At 39.9% G+C, this 15872-nt stretch overlaps 1 protein-coding gene across 1 annotated transcript in view; it reads left to right on the forward strand.

Annotated features, from left to right (window-relative positions):
- Positions 1-14866, forward strand: part of EVPL (envoplakin) — a 73132-nt gene extending 58266 nt beyond the window's left edge. Inside the window, exons 16-23 of the mRNA XM_063459023.1 lie at positions 231-409; positions 1252-1390; positions 1786-1979; positions 2934-3084; positions 3482-3565; positions 8460-8570; positions 10659-10751; positions 11287-14866. Of these exons, the coding sequence (XP_063315093.1) occupies positions 231-409; positions 1252-1390; positions 1786-1979; positions 2934-3084; positions 3482-3565; positions 8460-8570; positions 10659-10751; positions 11287-14736 (4401 nt within the window). The 3' untranslated portion in view covers positions 14737-14866. The remainder of the gene's footprint in view (positions 1-230; positions 410-1251; positions 1391-1785; positions 1980-2933; positions 3085-3481; positions 3566-8459; positions 8571-10658; positions 10752-11286) is intronic.
- The last annotated feature ends 1006 nt before the right edge of the window (positions 14867-15872 follow it).

Raw genomic sequence — 15872 nt, forward strand, 5'->3', positions numbered from 1 at the left:
CTCTTTTTATTCATGGGCAAACCCTGCACATTTTGAATGACTTTCTTGCGGGACTGGTAGACTTTGATAATTTTTTAAAGACAAAACTATGAAAGAAAAAAATAGGAATTCATTTACACATGTCCCCAAATCTGTATATATTTTGAATTGGTTGTCAGCCATGAAATGAAATTTCAGAATTATCATAGAGTTTGTCATTGTAATCTCAAGTAATTTCTTTTTTTTCTTAGGCAACTGCTCGGAAGCTGCAGGGTATTGCATCCGATAAAGATACAGTTCAGAAGGAATGTGAAAGCTTCCTGTCTAAGAAGCCATCGGGCCCGGTAGCCTCTCAGCTCCCAAGCTCCCTGACAAAAGTCAGCAACAAATACAACGATGTCAAGGCTCTGACATCCTTCTATGGAGAAGAGTACGTAAGAGGACAAGAAAAGCTTTGTTATGTTTGCTGTTTCTAGAATGAAGCTGGTAGTCTGTAAACTCAAGAATAAGAAGAATACAGAAACGTGTTATGTTCTGTAAGAATACAGAAACTTGTAGTTCATATGACATGAGCTGACAATCTTGCCATAGGATCATTGGTTCTATAACCAGTGAACATACCCCTTATTGGTTCTATATTTAGTGATTTTCCATTTTTGTTTCAATGGGGAAACCGACTAAATCTGGTCCATTGCGCTTTATAAGGGTCTAGTCAAATGAACCCTGTAAAACTTCTTAGATGATTTCAACTTTCAGAAGATGCCTTTCTGCTCATAATAGGCATTCTTTGTTTATGAGATTTTATAAGTAGATCCTTCACTGTTGGGTGTGTCCAAGGACCAAATGTAAAAAGTATGCTGTATTAAAGCAACAGCCCTCCTAACTATGAACTACAGTTAATACGACCTACAGTCAGCCAAATTATTATTATTTTAATTATTGGCATTTATATATTTTTCCACAGCGCTTTACAATATCATAAACGGGGTAATTTAAACATAAATGAGACAACTACAAAATGTTACAGGAAAAATGGTTTGAAGAGGACCCTGCTCAAACGAGCTTACAATCTAGAGAATAATAATAATAATGAATAGTGATCATTGCTTCAGAATGTTCTCTCACTCTGGCAATAACCCAGGGTTAGGAAATTGTGATTTTCAACCATGATGTGTGTGTACATCTTGTGCATCTACATTGTCAACTTCACATTCAAGGTGGCCTTATCATCCATCATACTCCATTTAAAGATGATTTTATTTTCTTCTACAGAGCTAAGGCATCCCTAAACCTGGAGAATCAGATCAAGAAGACAGATGAAATGATCAGTGGATTTGAAGGAAGGCTGGCAAATGATGGCGTTATTCAATATTCTCCCAGTGCCCTGCAGGACAAAGTCACTGATATCCAGGTAAGAGCCATGAGCAATGTAGACCTCTGTAATGAGCAAACAAGTGCAATTAGTTGAGTTCCAAGTTGAATTTTGGATGAATTTGGAAATTCAGAAGCGTCTGACTTTAAGAATTCCCACAAACCAGAAACAAATTTTTAGATAAGCTTTTCAAATTATTTATTATTTTTGGATACATTTTTAAAATGACTATATCAAAATATTAAAATATTCAAAAATTATTTCAGTTATAAAAAATATTAAATCGAGGTCATAGTTGGTATTTTGACTCCAAGGATGACAAACATATTTAAGGTACTCAAGACGTTTGGTGCAGATGAGCCGTGTATGTTATTGGTATGCACACAGAGTATTTTCATTTTTAATTTTTACATCCATCTGTCTTCATCACATAGAAAACTAAGCGAGAACTTGTGAGCAAACAAGACAATCTCTTGAAGCTGAATCGGAGTTTAAAAGACACAGAGCTAGCATGCAACGCATTACAGAGCAACACGCAAGAGCACAGCCCCGACCTCCCCCGCCAACGAGCAGAAGTCCAAAGATTAAATGATCGCTACCATGCTATTGCTGACCAGCTTGATCAGAGGTGAGATATGGCTGAACAAAAAAAGCCTAATATAAACAGTGGAAGTAATGCCAATTATAATTAAAACCTTAGTTATTACTGACATAGTTTGGTGTAAACAGTAAAACATGTTGGGTTTTTTTGTGAACAGAAGGTAGGGAATTATATTGCTAGTTGGATAGTTGACATTTGTATTCATCAACAGTCTATAGGTTAAGGCACATTATTATTAGCTGAATAACTGTCTTAATTGGTTACTCCAAGCATCATAAAAATTACAGTTCGCTGTAGCGTTTATGATGCAAGGAGTGCCCTGGCCTGGTTTTCTCAGTTTGCCCCCCTTACCTGGCTCTCCGCCGGGCTTTGATGCCTACTGGTGGTCCAGCGACATGCTTCCAGCTTCTGCAGAAGCCATGGTGGTCGACATTCATTGTCTGAGGGTGTCAGCTGACTGCCCTCAGCCAATGACTGTCATTCTGTGCAATAGACGTTGCACAGAATTGACATTAGCCAGCTGGCGGAGAACAGGCTGGCTGAGAACAGCCCTGCGATACTGCTGGAGGTGGAGTTATGCCTCCGGCAGCAGAGGGGTTAATCTAAGCACGTGCAGCGTTACAAAGCAAAATGCAGCACATACAGACTCCAGGCACCATCACCACATCAAATCACTGAACTGGTCATGATGCTAGAAGAAGCCCTTTAATATTCATCATGATGTTGGTAAGAAGCAGCCAAGTCAATGTGATGTAAAACTCAGAATCGGCCTGCATGAATATTTAACGGTTTTTATGTAGTGCTCTTGTCCAGAGATCTTTACAAGTTATGAAAGCAGAACATTGGTGATTATACAGAATTTAGACAGAAACTAATATGAAAGGAACCTGTTGTCTAGACAATGATTAAAGAAATATTATCATTTGTATTCATTGAGTGGAACTGTAAGGTGAGTGACATTACATCTTAATCTATTGCCAGAGAGAAGATTTTGAGAGATGCCAATTTGCCGTACCAGCAATTTAAATCCTCCAGCGACAGCTTGGACACCTGGCTTAAAAGTCTCCCAAGGAATCAAGTGAACTCATCGGATAGTCCCAGCCAGGTCAATTATAAACTCCAGTCCCAAAAGGTGAGCAAATCACGTACGGAAGATGTGTGTAAAGGACTACATTCAAGAACAAAAAAAAATAAAAATAATTCTGCCTTTCTGTATACTATAACAATTTAATCTGGAGTGTGGAGTTCTGATGGAATTGTTCACGCCATTGAAGTAAACTGAAAAGTTCCTTAACGCAGCCTCTTTTCACTGACTTTTGAGAAGTATAGGCTGATGGGCTCCATTTTCTAAACTATGAAATATTGGAGCATAGTTAAACTAGCTAGATATGTCATATCTGTAATTTTTTTTTCTTCATTGAATTTTGCTCCATAATATGACTACAGCATGTGCTTTTATTGATAAAGACCTTTGCAGTTTTTGTATATCACAGAGTTGTTCATTTGTAGCCTCGTTTGTTTCATTGCAGAGGCTGGTGGATGAGATCCATAGAAAAGAGCCAGAGAAAAACAACATAGTGAAATTATCCCAAGGCCTTGTGAATACACTAGAAGTAAGTTAATGCTACTCTTCCATGTCAAATTAATGTCTATTTACTGTTAGGACTTATATAATTTCCACAATAATTGTTACATTATAGAAATTGAATACATATTGTCCTTTAATATTAAAAACATTAGTTCTCCATTGAATTACAATGAGGACCTTTTCAGTTCATCATATATTAAAGGGCGCCAAGGGAGCCTGGCGCTGGATTAAGGTAACTGAAGGGGTTTTAACCCCTTCAGCACCAAGGGAGGATAGCCCTGAGGGTGGGGGGTCCTAAGGATGCTATAGTGTCAGGAAAACGAGTTTGTTTTCCTGACACTATAGTGATCCTTTAACAAACCCCCCAACGGTTCCTATTTAGAAGTGACATATCCTATTTTTGACACAAATCCTTCTGTCTCTCTTTTATATCCTAATGTCTCACTTTTCAAGGGACTCTATATTGTTGGTGTGTCTGAGTGTATAACAGAGCTTCACAGCAATAATACTCACAGTAATGTGTTTTAAACTACAATAAATGTGTTTAGAAATCAGTCTGTGTTAATAAGATACAGTGTCCTTGTTCTAAATTACATTTAGATGCAGAAATTGTTATTAGTAAATCACCTAAAATTTCTCAGAACAACCCGCGTCAGACCACAACCCTAATCATATCCCAATAATTAAGATGTCCATTTAAAAATATATGCGCAATAATAATTTCATTTGGTCCCAGTGTAGCTAATTTACAGTATTTACTATACTAAAATTGCATATAATGGAGCCTAATAAAATTAACATTCAATATTCATACTGCATGACACCTGTTTTTCAGCTGGTGTAATTTGGGTTATAAATATTGGTGTTCCTGTATGCACTTGAATAGGTGAACAAGTTGCAAAATAATCTACTAAACTCATGTTAGTATGTACCAGTACATAAGAACATTGGTAGAAGCGACAGATCTTCCGCCAGTGCGGCTGTACTGGGGCCTGCATGCTGGTTACGCCCATCGGTTGGCCATGCACTTAGGGTCACCCAATGGGTATTGCTGTACAGGGGCCTGGTTGGACACCTTGGTCCATTAAGAGAGCGATCAGGCCCCTGTAATATCGGATGCCTGATCGCTCTCTTGCCAGTGGCGTCTCTGGGATAATTTTTTTTTGGGGGGGGGGAGAGGGGGGGGCGAGGCGACAGCATGGGGTGCAGTGTGTAGGAAGGTGACATTGTGGGGTGGCAGTGTGTTGGAAGGTGACAGTGTGGGGGGCGGGGTGTGGGGTTGACAGTGTGGATGGGCAGACTAACAGACAACATGCCCTCACTGACAGTCATTGCCTCACACACTGTTTAACTAGCACACAGGTTCACTGACAGACACACACTGAAACGAGACACATGCACTCTCAGAGACACATGCACTCACTAACAGACACACACATTCACTGACACACTTACTGACAGACACACCTACTGGTAGATACACGCTGACGGTCACACACACATTCAATGACAAACACGCAGACTCTCACTGATTTGACAAACACACATTCACTGAGACATAGATGCACTCACTGACACACACACATTCACTGACAGGCACAAAAACACTCAATGACAAACACAGACTCTCACTGATGTGGCAGACACTCACAGACAAACACATGCAAATTCACTGACAGAAATACACACACTCACTGGCAGACACACACACATTCTCTCACACACACTCACAAATGACTAATATTATGCTGTAATGCTCCTGCTCTGCTCCCTTTCGGGATGTCTACCAATGCAGGGAGCCAGAATGTGACGTCATATTCCGGCTCCCAGCATCAGTAGATGGCTTGAGAGGGAGCCAGAAGCCAGCTTCCTTGCTGCCTCTGATGTGCTTACAGCCTTTAGGCACCCTGTGCAAAAAAATCACACATACAGGCTTACAGTCACACACAAGCAGAGTGTGATGCACACACAGAGACAGACAGTCACACACAGAGGCAAACACAGTCACACACACACTTACCTATGTCCTATATGGGCTGGAGTGGAGGCAGTGCAGCTCCTGGAGTCTGGATGTTAGGGAAGCAGGGACTCCTTTCGGCTTCCCCCTTCCTGGGCAGCAGTTACCCCGACCGATGTCTTATGGACACATTTAGCCCTGCCGTACGGTAAACCCCAGCCCTGGCACAATGTGTTTGATTTTTTAATAATGCCAGGTGGAGGATTCATTATTCTCCACCAGGGATTATTAGAAAAAATCAAACACATTTCCCTTAAAACAGTGCCTGCATTTGGGGGGGCACATGGGGGGTCATGGCAAGATGTGGGGGGGGGGGGCATGGCCCCCTCTGCCCCCTCCTTAGCGACGCCACTGCCCCTTGCACATGCTGCAGGAAATGATATATAGGACAAAAATAGATGAGAATAATAAAATAAAATAAAAATCATTCATTCTAATATGGGCAATTTGAATCCAAATCCACCCCTTGTAGCTCATCGTTTTAAAAACTGTAATGGAGGTAATATTAATTACCTCCAAATACAGTGCATTAAAAATGCTAAATTTTAAAATAGGGGATGGGATATAAGTAGGACCCTGAAATACCTCGAGTCCTTTTATGTGCAGACTACCTAAAGTGTTTCAGTCTTTGATGTGACTTGTTGTGTAACAATATTTAGATTATGCACATCCATTAATTAATTGTTGTTTTTCACTTACAGTTCCGTTACTAATTTAATTTAGGTTTAAAAGAACTTTAAGTGAATCTGAATACTGGAGCCTTGAATTTATTGCACGTAACCTACTGAAAGTCTACATCCTTTAAATGTTTGGTTTTGACAGTGCAGCTGCATATTAAAGGATCACTATAGTGTCAGGAAAACAAACTCGTTTTCCTGACACTATATAACACTTACCGTATATACTCGAGTATAAGCCGACCCGAATATAAGCCGAGGCCCCTAATTTTACCCCAAAAAACTGGGAAAACTTATTGACTCGAGTATAAGACTAGGGTGGGAAATGCAGCAGCTGCTGGTAAATTTCTAAATAAAATTAGATCCTTAAAAAATTATATTAATTGAATATTTATTTACAGTGTGTGTATATAATGAATGCAGTGTGTGTGTATGAGAATGCAGTGTGTGTGTATGAGAATTCAGTGTGTGTGTATGAGAATGCAGTGTGTGTGTATGAGAATGCAGTGTGTGTATGAGTGCAGTGTGTATATGAGTGCAGTGTGTATATGAATGCAGTGTGTGTATATGAATGCAGTGTGTGTGTATGAGAATGCTGTGTGTATGAGTGCAGTGTGTGTGTATGAGAATGCTGTGTATGAGTGCAGTGTGTGTGTATGAATGCTGTGTGTGTGGATGAATGCTGTGTGTATGAGTGCAGTGTGTGTGTATGAATGCAGTGTGTGTGTATGAATGCAGTGTGTGTGTATGAGTGCAGTGTGTGTGTATGAATGCAGTGTGTGTGTATGAATGCTGTGTGTATGAGTGCAGTGTGTGTGTATGAGAATGCTGTGTGTGTGTGTATGAATGCAGTGTGTGTGTATGAATGCAGTGTGTGTGCATGAATGCAGTGTGTGTGTGCATGAATGCAGTGTGTGTGTGTATGAGTGCAGTGTGTGTGTATGAAAGCAGTGTGTGTGTATGAAAGCAGTGTGTGTGTATGAAAGCAGTGTGTGTATGTGTGTGTGTAATGCAGAGTGTGATGCAGAGCCTTGGTGGGGGGTGGGCATTTTTATTTTTTAATTATTATTTTAATATTTTTTTTGTTTCATTACATTTTTTTATTATTTTTATTTTTTTATTTTATTATTATTTTTTATTTTATTATTATTTTTATTTTATTATTTTTTTTTTTTTTTTTTATTATTATTAATATATATACATTTTTTCGTCCCCCCTCCCTGCTTGCTAGCTGGCCAAGTGGATGGGCACTGTGTAGGAGGGGGCTGTGGGGGCTGCAGAGAGATGTTACTTACCTTTCCTGCAGCTCCTGTCAGCTCTCTCCTCCTCCGCCGGTCCGTTCAGCACCTCGGTCAGCTCCCAGTGTAAATCTCGCGAGAGCCGCGGCTCTTGCGAGATTTACACTGTGAGCTGACAGAAGAGCTGAACGGACCGGCGGAGGAGGAGAGAGCTGACAGGAGCTGCAGGAAAGGTAAGTAACATCTCTCTGCAGCCCCCACAGCCCCCAGATTGTATTATGGCAATGCAAATGCAAATTGCCATAATACAGACAATTGACTCGAGTATAAGCCGAGTTGGGGGTTTTCAGCACAAAAAATGTGCTGAAAAACTCGGCTTATACTCGAAGATATACGGTATGTTCCCCCCGCCACCCTCAGGGCCCCCCTCCCACTGGGCTGAAGGGGCTAAAACCCCTTCAGCTACTACCTTTAATCCATCGCCAGGCTCCCTCGGCGCTGGTGACCTCTCCTCCCACTCCGACGTCAGCTCCTGAGCGGAATGTGCATGCGCATTAAAAACACCCATAGGAAAGCATTTCTCAATGCTTTCCAATGGACGTTCTGCACGCTGAATTCGATTAACCCTGCAAAGTTTCTCTGAAACTGCTATGTTTACATCTGAAGGGTTAAAACCTGGGGGACCTGGCTCCCAGACCACTTCATTGAGCTGAAGTGGTCTGGGTGACTATAGTGGTCCTTTAAGGCGTATTCACCAGTGCAAGAAATCTGTAGAACTGACAAGGAAACTGGAACTGTTAAGGCTAAAATTGTCATATTTGGAAAAAGTGTCAAATGCACTTACTTTTCAAGCCTAGTCTCGTCTTTGGCCTTCAGGTTCCCTTGTCAGTTCTCCACAACTCCTAGTTCAGCAAGTACCGGTAAATTCCAATTTTGGGGTACAGTTAGAAAAAATCCATTATAATTAACATTATTTCTCTTTCCCAGGATTATGGCGCACTTAATGAACGGTATCGCTCAACTCTAGATCCCAACATTGAAGCTACTGATCCTAAAAGGACTCGGATCACAACATTGCAAGATGGGATTTTAAATCAGGTGAAATTCATAGTTGTTAAGGTCAACAGGATGTTCAGTTATTATTTGCGAAGCAACATTTTGCTTTGTATCTTAAAGAGATATTTATGTGTCAACATAAGTATAGCAATAAACACTGCAGAATGCAGAGACGTAAAGGTGATTTGTTAATTTCTTCTGCTTTACAATTTGCCCAGCGTGAGAGTAGGTATATTCAATTGGGGAAGACTAGACTAAAGCTTCCTGCTAACTCTCACCATCCACTAAGTTTTGAGTAGAAATGTTATCCATACATAGTTACGGTAAGAAAAAATATAATATTAGAATTAAGGGGACACCAGAACAAGTCACCAGAACAACTACAGTTTATTGTATGTGTTCTGGTGAGTATAATTTTTCCCTCGAGTGGGCACATTTATCAATTTAAAGAGACATTATGAGCACCATAACCACTTTGGCTTTTTGAAAAGGTTATGAAGCCAGGATACCATGTTTGAATAATTTGTCAAATTGATAAAACTAGGCTTTAAAACAGAGCTTAATTACACTTCATACCAATTCATGCCAGGGCTGCTCTCAGGATCGAGTGCTTGCAAATTCAATGGCTGCCCCTAAATTGATCATTGGTGGCATGTGTACCAAACACCACTCAACACAAAGACATAAGCAGTCTTGCTATGTACCCTGAGACCTAGAAGGTGCAACTACTGGCTCTTTGATTGCCTGGTATTTATAGCCCTAATTGTTAGCTTGACAAGTTAGCAAAAAGTAGATCATGCAAGAATGGTACGAAGGCACCCTAACTATATAGTAATCAAAATAAGCAGATGTGGTCACGCTGCCTATAATCCACAAATCTTGGGAGACATCAAAACAAACCAAGGTCTACAGAAGATGGCATCAGTTTTTATTATTATGCAATTCACTATTTTTGTAATTTTATTTTATATCACATAATTTTTTTAGGGCTTAGCACTAGGGTTTTAATTAGGGCTAGAGCTCTTATCTTAGGGCACCAGGATATCTATGTCCCAATCTGCCTTCATTACACTTCCAGGCAACAGCTACTATTTGAATTTGCTGCCATTAATTCAGTCCCTCATCCCATAGTGATATGCCAGCAGAGGAGCTGTGGAGAAAAAATGGCATTGTTTCTGTCTCCTCAGCTCCTCTTCTCCAATATCAGAATCCGGATTGACAAAGATCTCAGGTGGGATAGAAAAATTACCAGGTATACACTGGTGGAATAACACTTTTTTTGGAATATAATTTGGTGTTGCAGGTCCATCATTTCCATTTACTTAAAGGATCACTATAGGGTCAGGAACACAAACATGTATTCCTGACCCTATAGTGTCAACACCACCATCTACTCCCCCTGGACCCCTCATACCTCCATAAATATAGAAAAATCTTACTGTATTCAAGCCTGAAGATGTAACTCTGCATGCTGTTAGACTCAGAAAAAACAAGCAGTCTGCTGACATCATTAGAAGTGGTGGCCTGATCCAATGACAGTGCTTGCCTATAGGATTGGCTGAGACTGACAAAGAGGCAGATCAGGGGCAGAACCAGGATGATTTAAACAAAGCCCTGGCCAATCAGCATCTCCTCATAGAGATGAATTGAATCAATGAATCTCTATGAGGAAGTTCAGTGTCTGCATGCAGAGGGAGGAGATACTGAATGTTTGGATGCATTTTAGGCAGCCATGACCCAGGAAGGATCTCTAACAGCCATCTGAGGATTGGACAGTCAGTGGAGTTATCACTAGGCTGTAATGTAAACACTGCATTTTCTCTGAAAATACAGTGTTTACAGCAAAAAGCCTGAAGGTAATGATTCTACTCACCAGAACAAATTCAATAAGCTGTAGTTGTTCTGGTGACTATAGTGTCCCTTTAAATAGTGACAATTGTCTAGTAATCTCATTGTCTAGTAATCCCATTGCTCCCCTGAAATTAGTAGATCCTGAACTACACAATTTTGGACAGCAGCTTTAAGAAGGCCCATATACATACACACCCTTTATATTGGTCACAGCTTCATTTGGATATAACATTATTATAATAAAATGGCAGACTCTTATGTATTCTTTTGCGTCCACAGGAAAAGGATTTAGTGAAGCGTTACACAGAGACTGAGGTGGAAAGCAAGCAACAGCTGAACCAGATGACATTTGCAAAGAATATTCTAGACAAGGTAATATATTTCTTCTGGCTCATTTTGTACTGACCACCCAATGCACCTACGAACGGCTTTATTCTGCAATAAATTATCCTTTTAGTTGGTCTGTAACAATATGGGTCATAAACTTTTTAATTCACACATTGCGTGGATGACAGTTCCATATAAACAAGGCTATTCACTAGAGATGAATGAGAATTGAAAGTGAATTTCAATGACTTGGAGAATTTTACTTCTTTAGCATTTTTTGCCTTAAATTTTAAGTTCACTTTGAATTCTCAGTTTATCAATGACACATCTAAGTGTGGCTAGCACTAGGACCATGAAAGATGATGTGTGAGCCCTTCTATGTGAAGGCTTGTCATGGTGATAGAATATTTAAAGTGTAAAGAACGTTCCCATATAGACATATCTCAGAGAAAAATAAATTAAGCATAATTACCTTCTGTAAACTTCAACTTTTAAGAGGTTACAAAAATGCAATTTATGATTTCTAGTTTTGCACTATTAGACAAAACTAATTTAATTTCTTTAAATTTTATTTTTTTAGTCAGATACTCAGGACGGAGTTAAAGTAACAACACAGAACAACCTGCGCTCAGAAAATACACGGAGATCTGTTCAAGAGTCAGAGACCCTTTTGAAACAACTGGAAGAAGAGAAACAAAAAGTGGGTGAAGTGCAACAGTCACTAGAAGAAAACAGAAAGAGGCTTCTGCTATTAAAGACTCAAAGACCTGTAGAAAGACTGGAGGAGAAGGAGGTGGTGCAGTATTACAGAGACCCAAAACTAGAAAGTGAGTTGGTAAAACTAAAAAGCCAAGCAGAACAAGCATATAAAGGCAGAGAAATAACACAAACAGAGATAGAATTGGTTAACAAAAAGGTAGTTACATTGGAGAACCAGAGAAAGAGCATCAAACCTCAGCTTCTCACCAAAGAGGTCACACAGATTGAGCGGGACCCTAGCCTAGAATCTCAGGCAACAACATTAAAGAAAGACATCAAAAGTATGAAAGATGAGAACAACTCAATTACTGTGGAACTAGAAAGTCTAAGGAAAGAGGTCCTGTTGCTAGAGAAGAAACAACCAAATATTGTAGAAAAAGTGGTTGTAAAGGAGGTGGTGAAACTAGAGAGAGACCCTGAGATAGTAAAGGCTACTAGAACTTTACAAATGCAGATTGATGAAGAAAGCTTCCAAAGAAAGTCTCTTCAGGACAATATTTTGAAGCTGAAGAGGAGGACAGAAGAACTGGAGAGAACAATTGGGTTAGTGGAACCTAAGGTCATAGTAAAGGAGGTAAAAAAGGTGGAGCAGGACCCAGAAATACTAAAACAGGCTGCCAGGCTTAAAACTCTCATAGAAGAAGAGCAGAAAAAGAGCGTGACCCTAACTCGTGAAGTGACAGAACTTCAGTCAAAGTATGTAGTGGTGGACAAACAGAAACCCAAGGTGGAAATCAAGGAACGGGTCAATGAAATATTTGTTGTGGAGCCTGAAACTGAGAAAGAGATTGCACGTTTGAAGAATGCCTTGCAAGATATAGCTTCAAAAAAATCTTTCCAAGAGAAAGAGGTGAGCACAATTCGCAATGATGTGATTCTTTTACAGTCACAGAAGCCTGTAGTGGAATATAAAGAAGTGGTTCAAGAGGTAGTGAAGCTTGAGAGGACCCCAGAGGTGTTAAAGGAGAATGAGAGGCTGAGAGGACAACTCGATGAACTTGAAAAAAACAACAATAGATATCTGGAGCAGAAGTCGAAACTTTCTAAAGAAAGAGATGACTGGAAAAAGGAAAGGTCAAAAGTGGAGACGAAAACTGTCAACAAGGAGGTGGTCAAGTATGAAAATGATCCTTTACTGATAAAGGAGGCAGAGCGCTTGCGTCAGGAAGTACGTGATGAGTCACAGAAAAGGAGAGCAAAAGAAGATGTAGTATATGACTTGCAAAGCAAGTATCTGCTTCTGGAAAGGAGGAAACCAGAGGAAAGAGTGGTAGTGCAAGAAGTAGTTAACCTGCAGAAAGATCCCAAAATAGCAGAAGAACACTACAGACTTAGCAGAACTTTGGATGAGGAAGTGAGTAACAGACGCCGACTGGAAAGGGAGGTGCAGCACTTACGTAATCTGGTGGAAGAAAAAGAAAAACGACTAAACTTCCAAGAAGAGAGAGATAAAAAGTTGGCTGCAGAGAAGGAGCTGCGTCAGATAACAATGAGAATCAAGGAGATTGAAGAGCGACCTCCACCTGTGCAAGAGAAGATTGTGATGGAGGAAGTGGTAAAAGTGGAAAAGGATCCTGTGATGGAGCAATCAGCCAATTCACTGCGCAATGAATTAGATACAGAAAGGAGCAAGATTATGAACATAGAAAGAGAATGTAAAAACCTACAGTCAAGAGTAGACATCTTGCAAATAGAAAAATCACTAGAAAAAACCATCTACAAGGATGTTATCAGAGTAGAGAAAGATAAGGTACTTCACAATGAGTGGGCCAAGCTGCGAGAACTTTATAATAAAGAGCGTAACGCCAGGCAACTCAAGGAAGATGAGAACAGAAGACTCAAGGAGAAGATTGAGAAGGTGGACTCAACAAAGAAGACATGGTCGAAGGAGGGAGAAGAGCTTCAAAGAGCTAGATCTATAGCCCAACAGGAAAAAGCAGCAATAGAAAATGAACTGCTTGGACTCAGAAGACAACAGCAGCAGAAGAGTGTTTTCCTGAATAAAGAGTCAGAATTGCTAACACAGAAAGCAGAGAATGTACGTCAGAAGAAGATTCAGATGGAGCATGAGCTTTCTCGCTTAGAAACCAAAATTCTGGGTGAAAAAGACAAAATTTATGAGAAGGAAAGGCACATTCGTGATCTACAATCTCGCGTTAACCGAGAGGAGCGTAATCAGGAAACACAAATGAGAGAAACCAATGTTTCCACAAAAATTTCAATCCTGGATCCAGACACTGGGAAGGAAATGTCACCCTACGAAGCTTATAAGAGAGACATTATAGACAGGAGTCAGTATATCCAGTTGCAGGAATTAGAGTGTGACTGGGAGGAGATATCCACCACAGGATCCAGTGGTGAAATATCTGTTCTTTTGGATAAAAAGAGTGGTAAGCAGTATTCCATTGAAGAAGCACTAAGGACTAAGAATATTACCAAAGAAGAACTGCAGATGTATAGGGATGGAAGGATCCCAATATCAGAATTTGCCCTTCTCGTTGCTGGAGAAAACAGGCCCCAATCAATGTCTATTGGTTCCATTATTGGACCTAAATCGCCACCACCCAATCAAACCCAAACACGCACATTCGTTAGCCATAATGCTCCCAAGACTTTCCATGATGACAGCTTTCCTATTGCTGGAATTTATGACACTACTGTTGACAGCAAATGTCCAATCAGAAGTGCAATAACAAGAAAAATGATTGATCCAGCAACAGCTCAGAAGCTGCTGGAGGCCCAGGCTGCTACTGGAGGTATTATCGACATTATAAATAAAGAACGTTTTTCAGTTCATAAAGCCATAGACAAAGGCATGATTGATGGTAACAACCTACATAGTCTACTGAATGCCCAGAAAGCTTTCACAGGAGTTGAGGACCCAGTAACAAAGAAACGCTTGTCAGTGGGAGAGGCTGTACAGAAAGGATTAATGTCTAAAGAAACAGCGTTACCTTATTTGGTTGTACAGCATCTTACAGGGGGTCTTATTGATACAAAGAAGACAGGCAGAATCCCAGTTTCAGATGCTGTAGAGCAGGGAATGGTGAGCAAAGATTTGGCTGAGCAAATACAGGATGAAGCAAACTATGAGAAGACCATCACAGATCCAATCACTAAAGAAAAACTGAGCTACAAGGAAGCCATGGCTCAATGTCGGAAAGACCCAGGGAGTGGACTTCTGTTGCTCCAAGCAGCTTCAGAAAGCTACCAGCCTGCTGTCTACCGTCCTGTGAACACCATCCCATCATTGAAATCCTACAAGTACTAGGGGAAAGGGGAACGTCCGATATCTATTTTAATGTATTGTAATTGAGCTGTATTGTTGTATCCTGTTTTAGAATGAATACATCTGCTGTTATGGAAATACTGTGTCTATGTTGAATAGCGTGTGTTCCTTTTCTCTTAATAAATGGGAAACTGGCCTTGAGTTTTCTAGTTAATGATTTCAATCTAATCTTAATTTTAAACACTAAATAGTTTGGGTTACATATTAGCAGAGTAATCATACACCAGTCATGAATTATTATAAAGAATACATAAGAACATATATAAGTAACACATGCTGTCCTACGCTTTGTTAAATGTAAGCCAAAAAATTAGCCCTTGAAAAAAACATCTAAAACCTTATATATTGGATATTTTTACTTTGAAACATCTTTATTAATCATAGTCTTCTTAGATTTCAATATATTAAAATATTGTTTAGGGACCAAACTCAAAGCATAAACTACAGAAATGATAGGCATCCCCTTACAAATTAATAGGTAAAACCCAGCTTGGTGGAATTAGGGAATCCAGAAACACCCCATGGAAGGGGGAAGGAAAGGTACTTTGATCACAATTCCAGGAATGCCTCACAATACATGCTACTCAAGTGGCATTTGGTTTGATTGGGTTTATTGTAAAAATTGACACAAGGCAAAATAGAAATCTGGTGCGGTAATTAATGCAAACAAGAAAAAGGTGGAGGTCCTTATGGTACTAGTTCTACTAAAATCATGTATAATATGCTGTCCCAAAAACCTAGGCAGCCCTAAATAGGCACAATATAGCATTTTGATGACTCCTGCATCATAGAACTCCTGGGAGTAATATTTTGTCCTGGGTGAACGGGTCAAAGAGAATGCTAAAGCTCAAGATGAGAAAGAGCTCCACAACCTTCCACATTTGTGTTCATTCTTTGAGCATGATGATATTCCGAGTCATGGCAGATGAACCAAAAAGTTCTACAGCTGAGAGACTACCACCAATAATATCAGTAGGTGACAACAGTTTAGGTCTGTAAGATCGAGCCATGACCATGGGCAAACTTTTATTTACACTGACAAATTAGTTATAATTAAACATCCAATATCCATGTTAAAAACCTTATTGATACTTAAATGAATACTAAAGGCACCAATA

Source organism: Pelobates fuscus, chromosome 6 (genome assembly GCF_036172605.1).
Source record: "Pelobates fuscus isolate aPelFus1 chromosome 6, aPelFus1.pri, whole genome shotgun sequence".
NCBI lineage: Eukaryota > Metazoa > Chordata > Amphibia > Anura > Pelobatidae > Pelobates > Pelobates fuscus.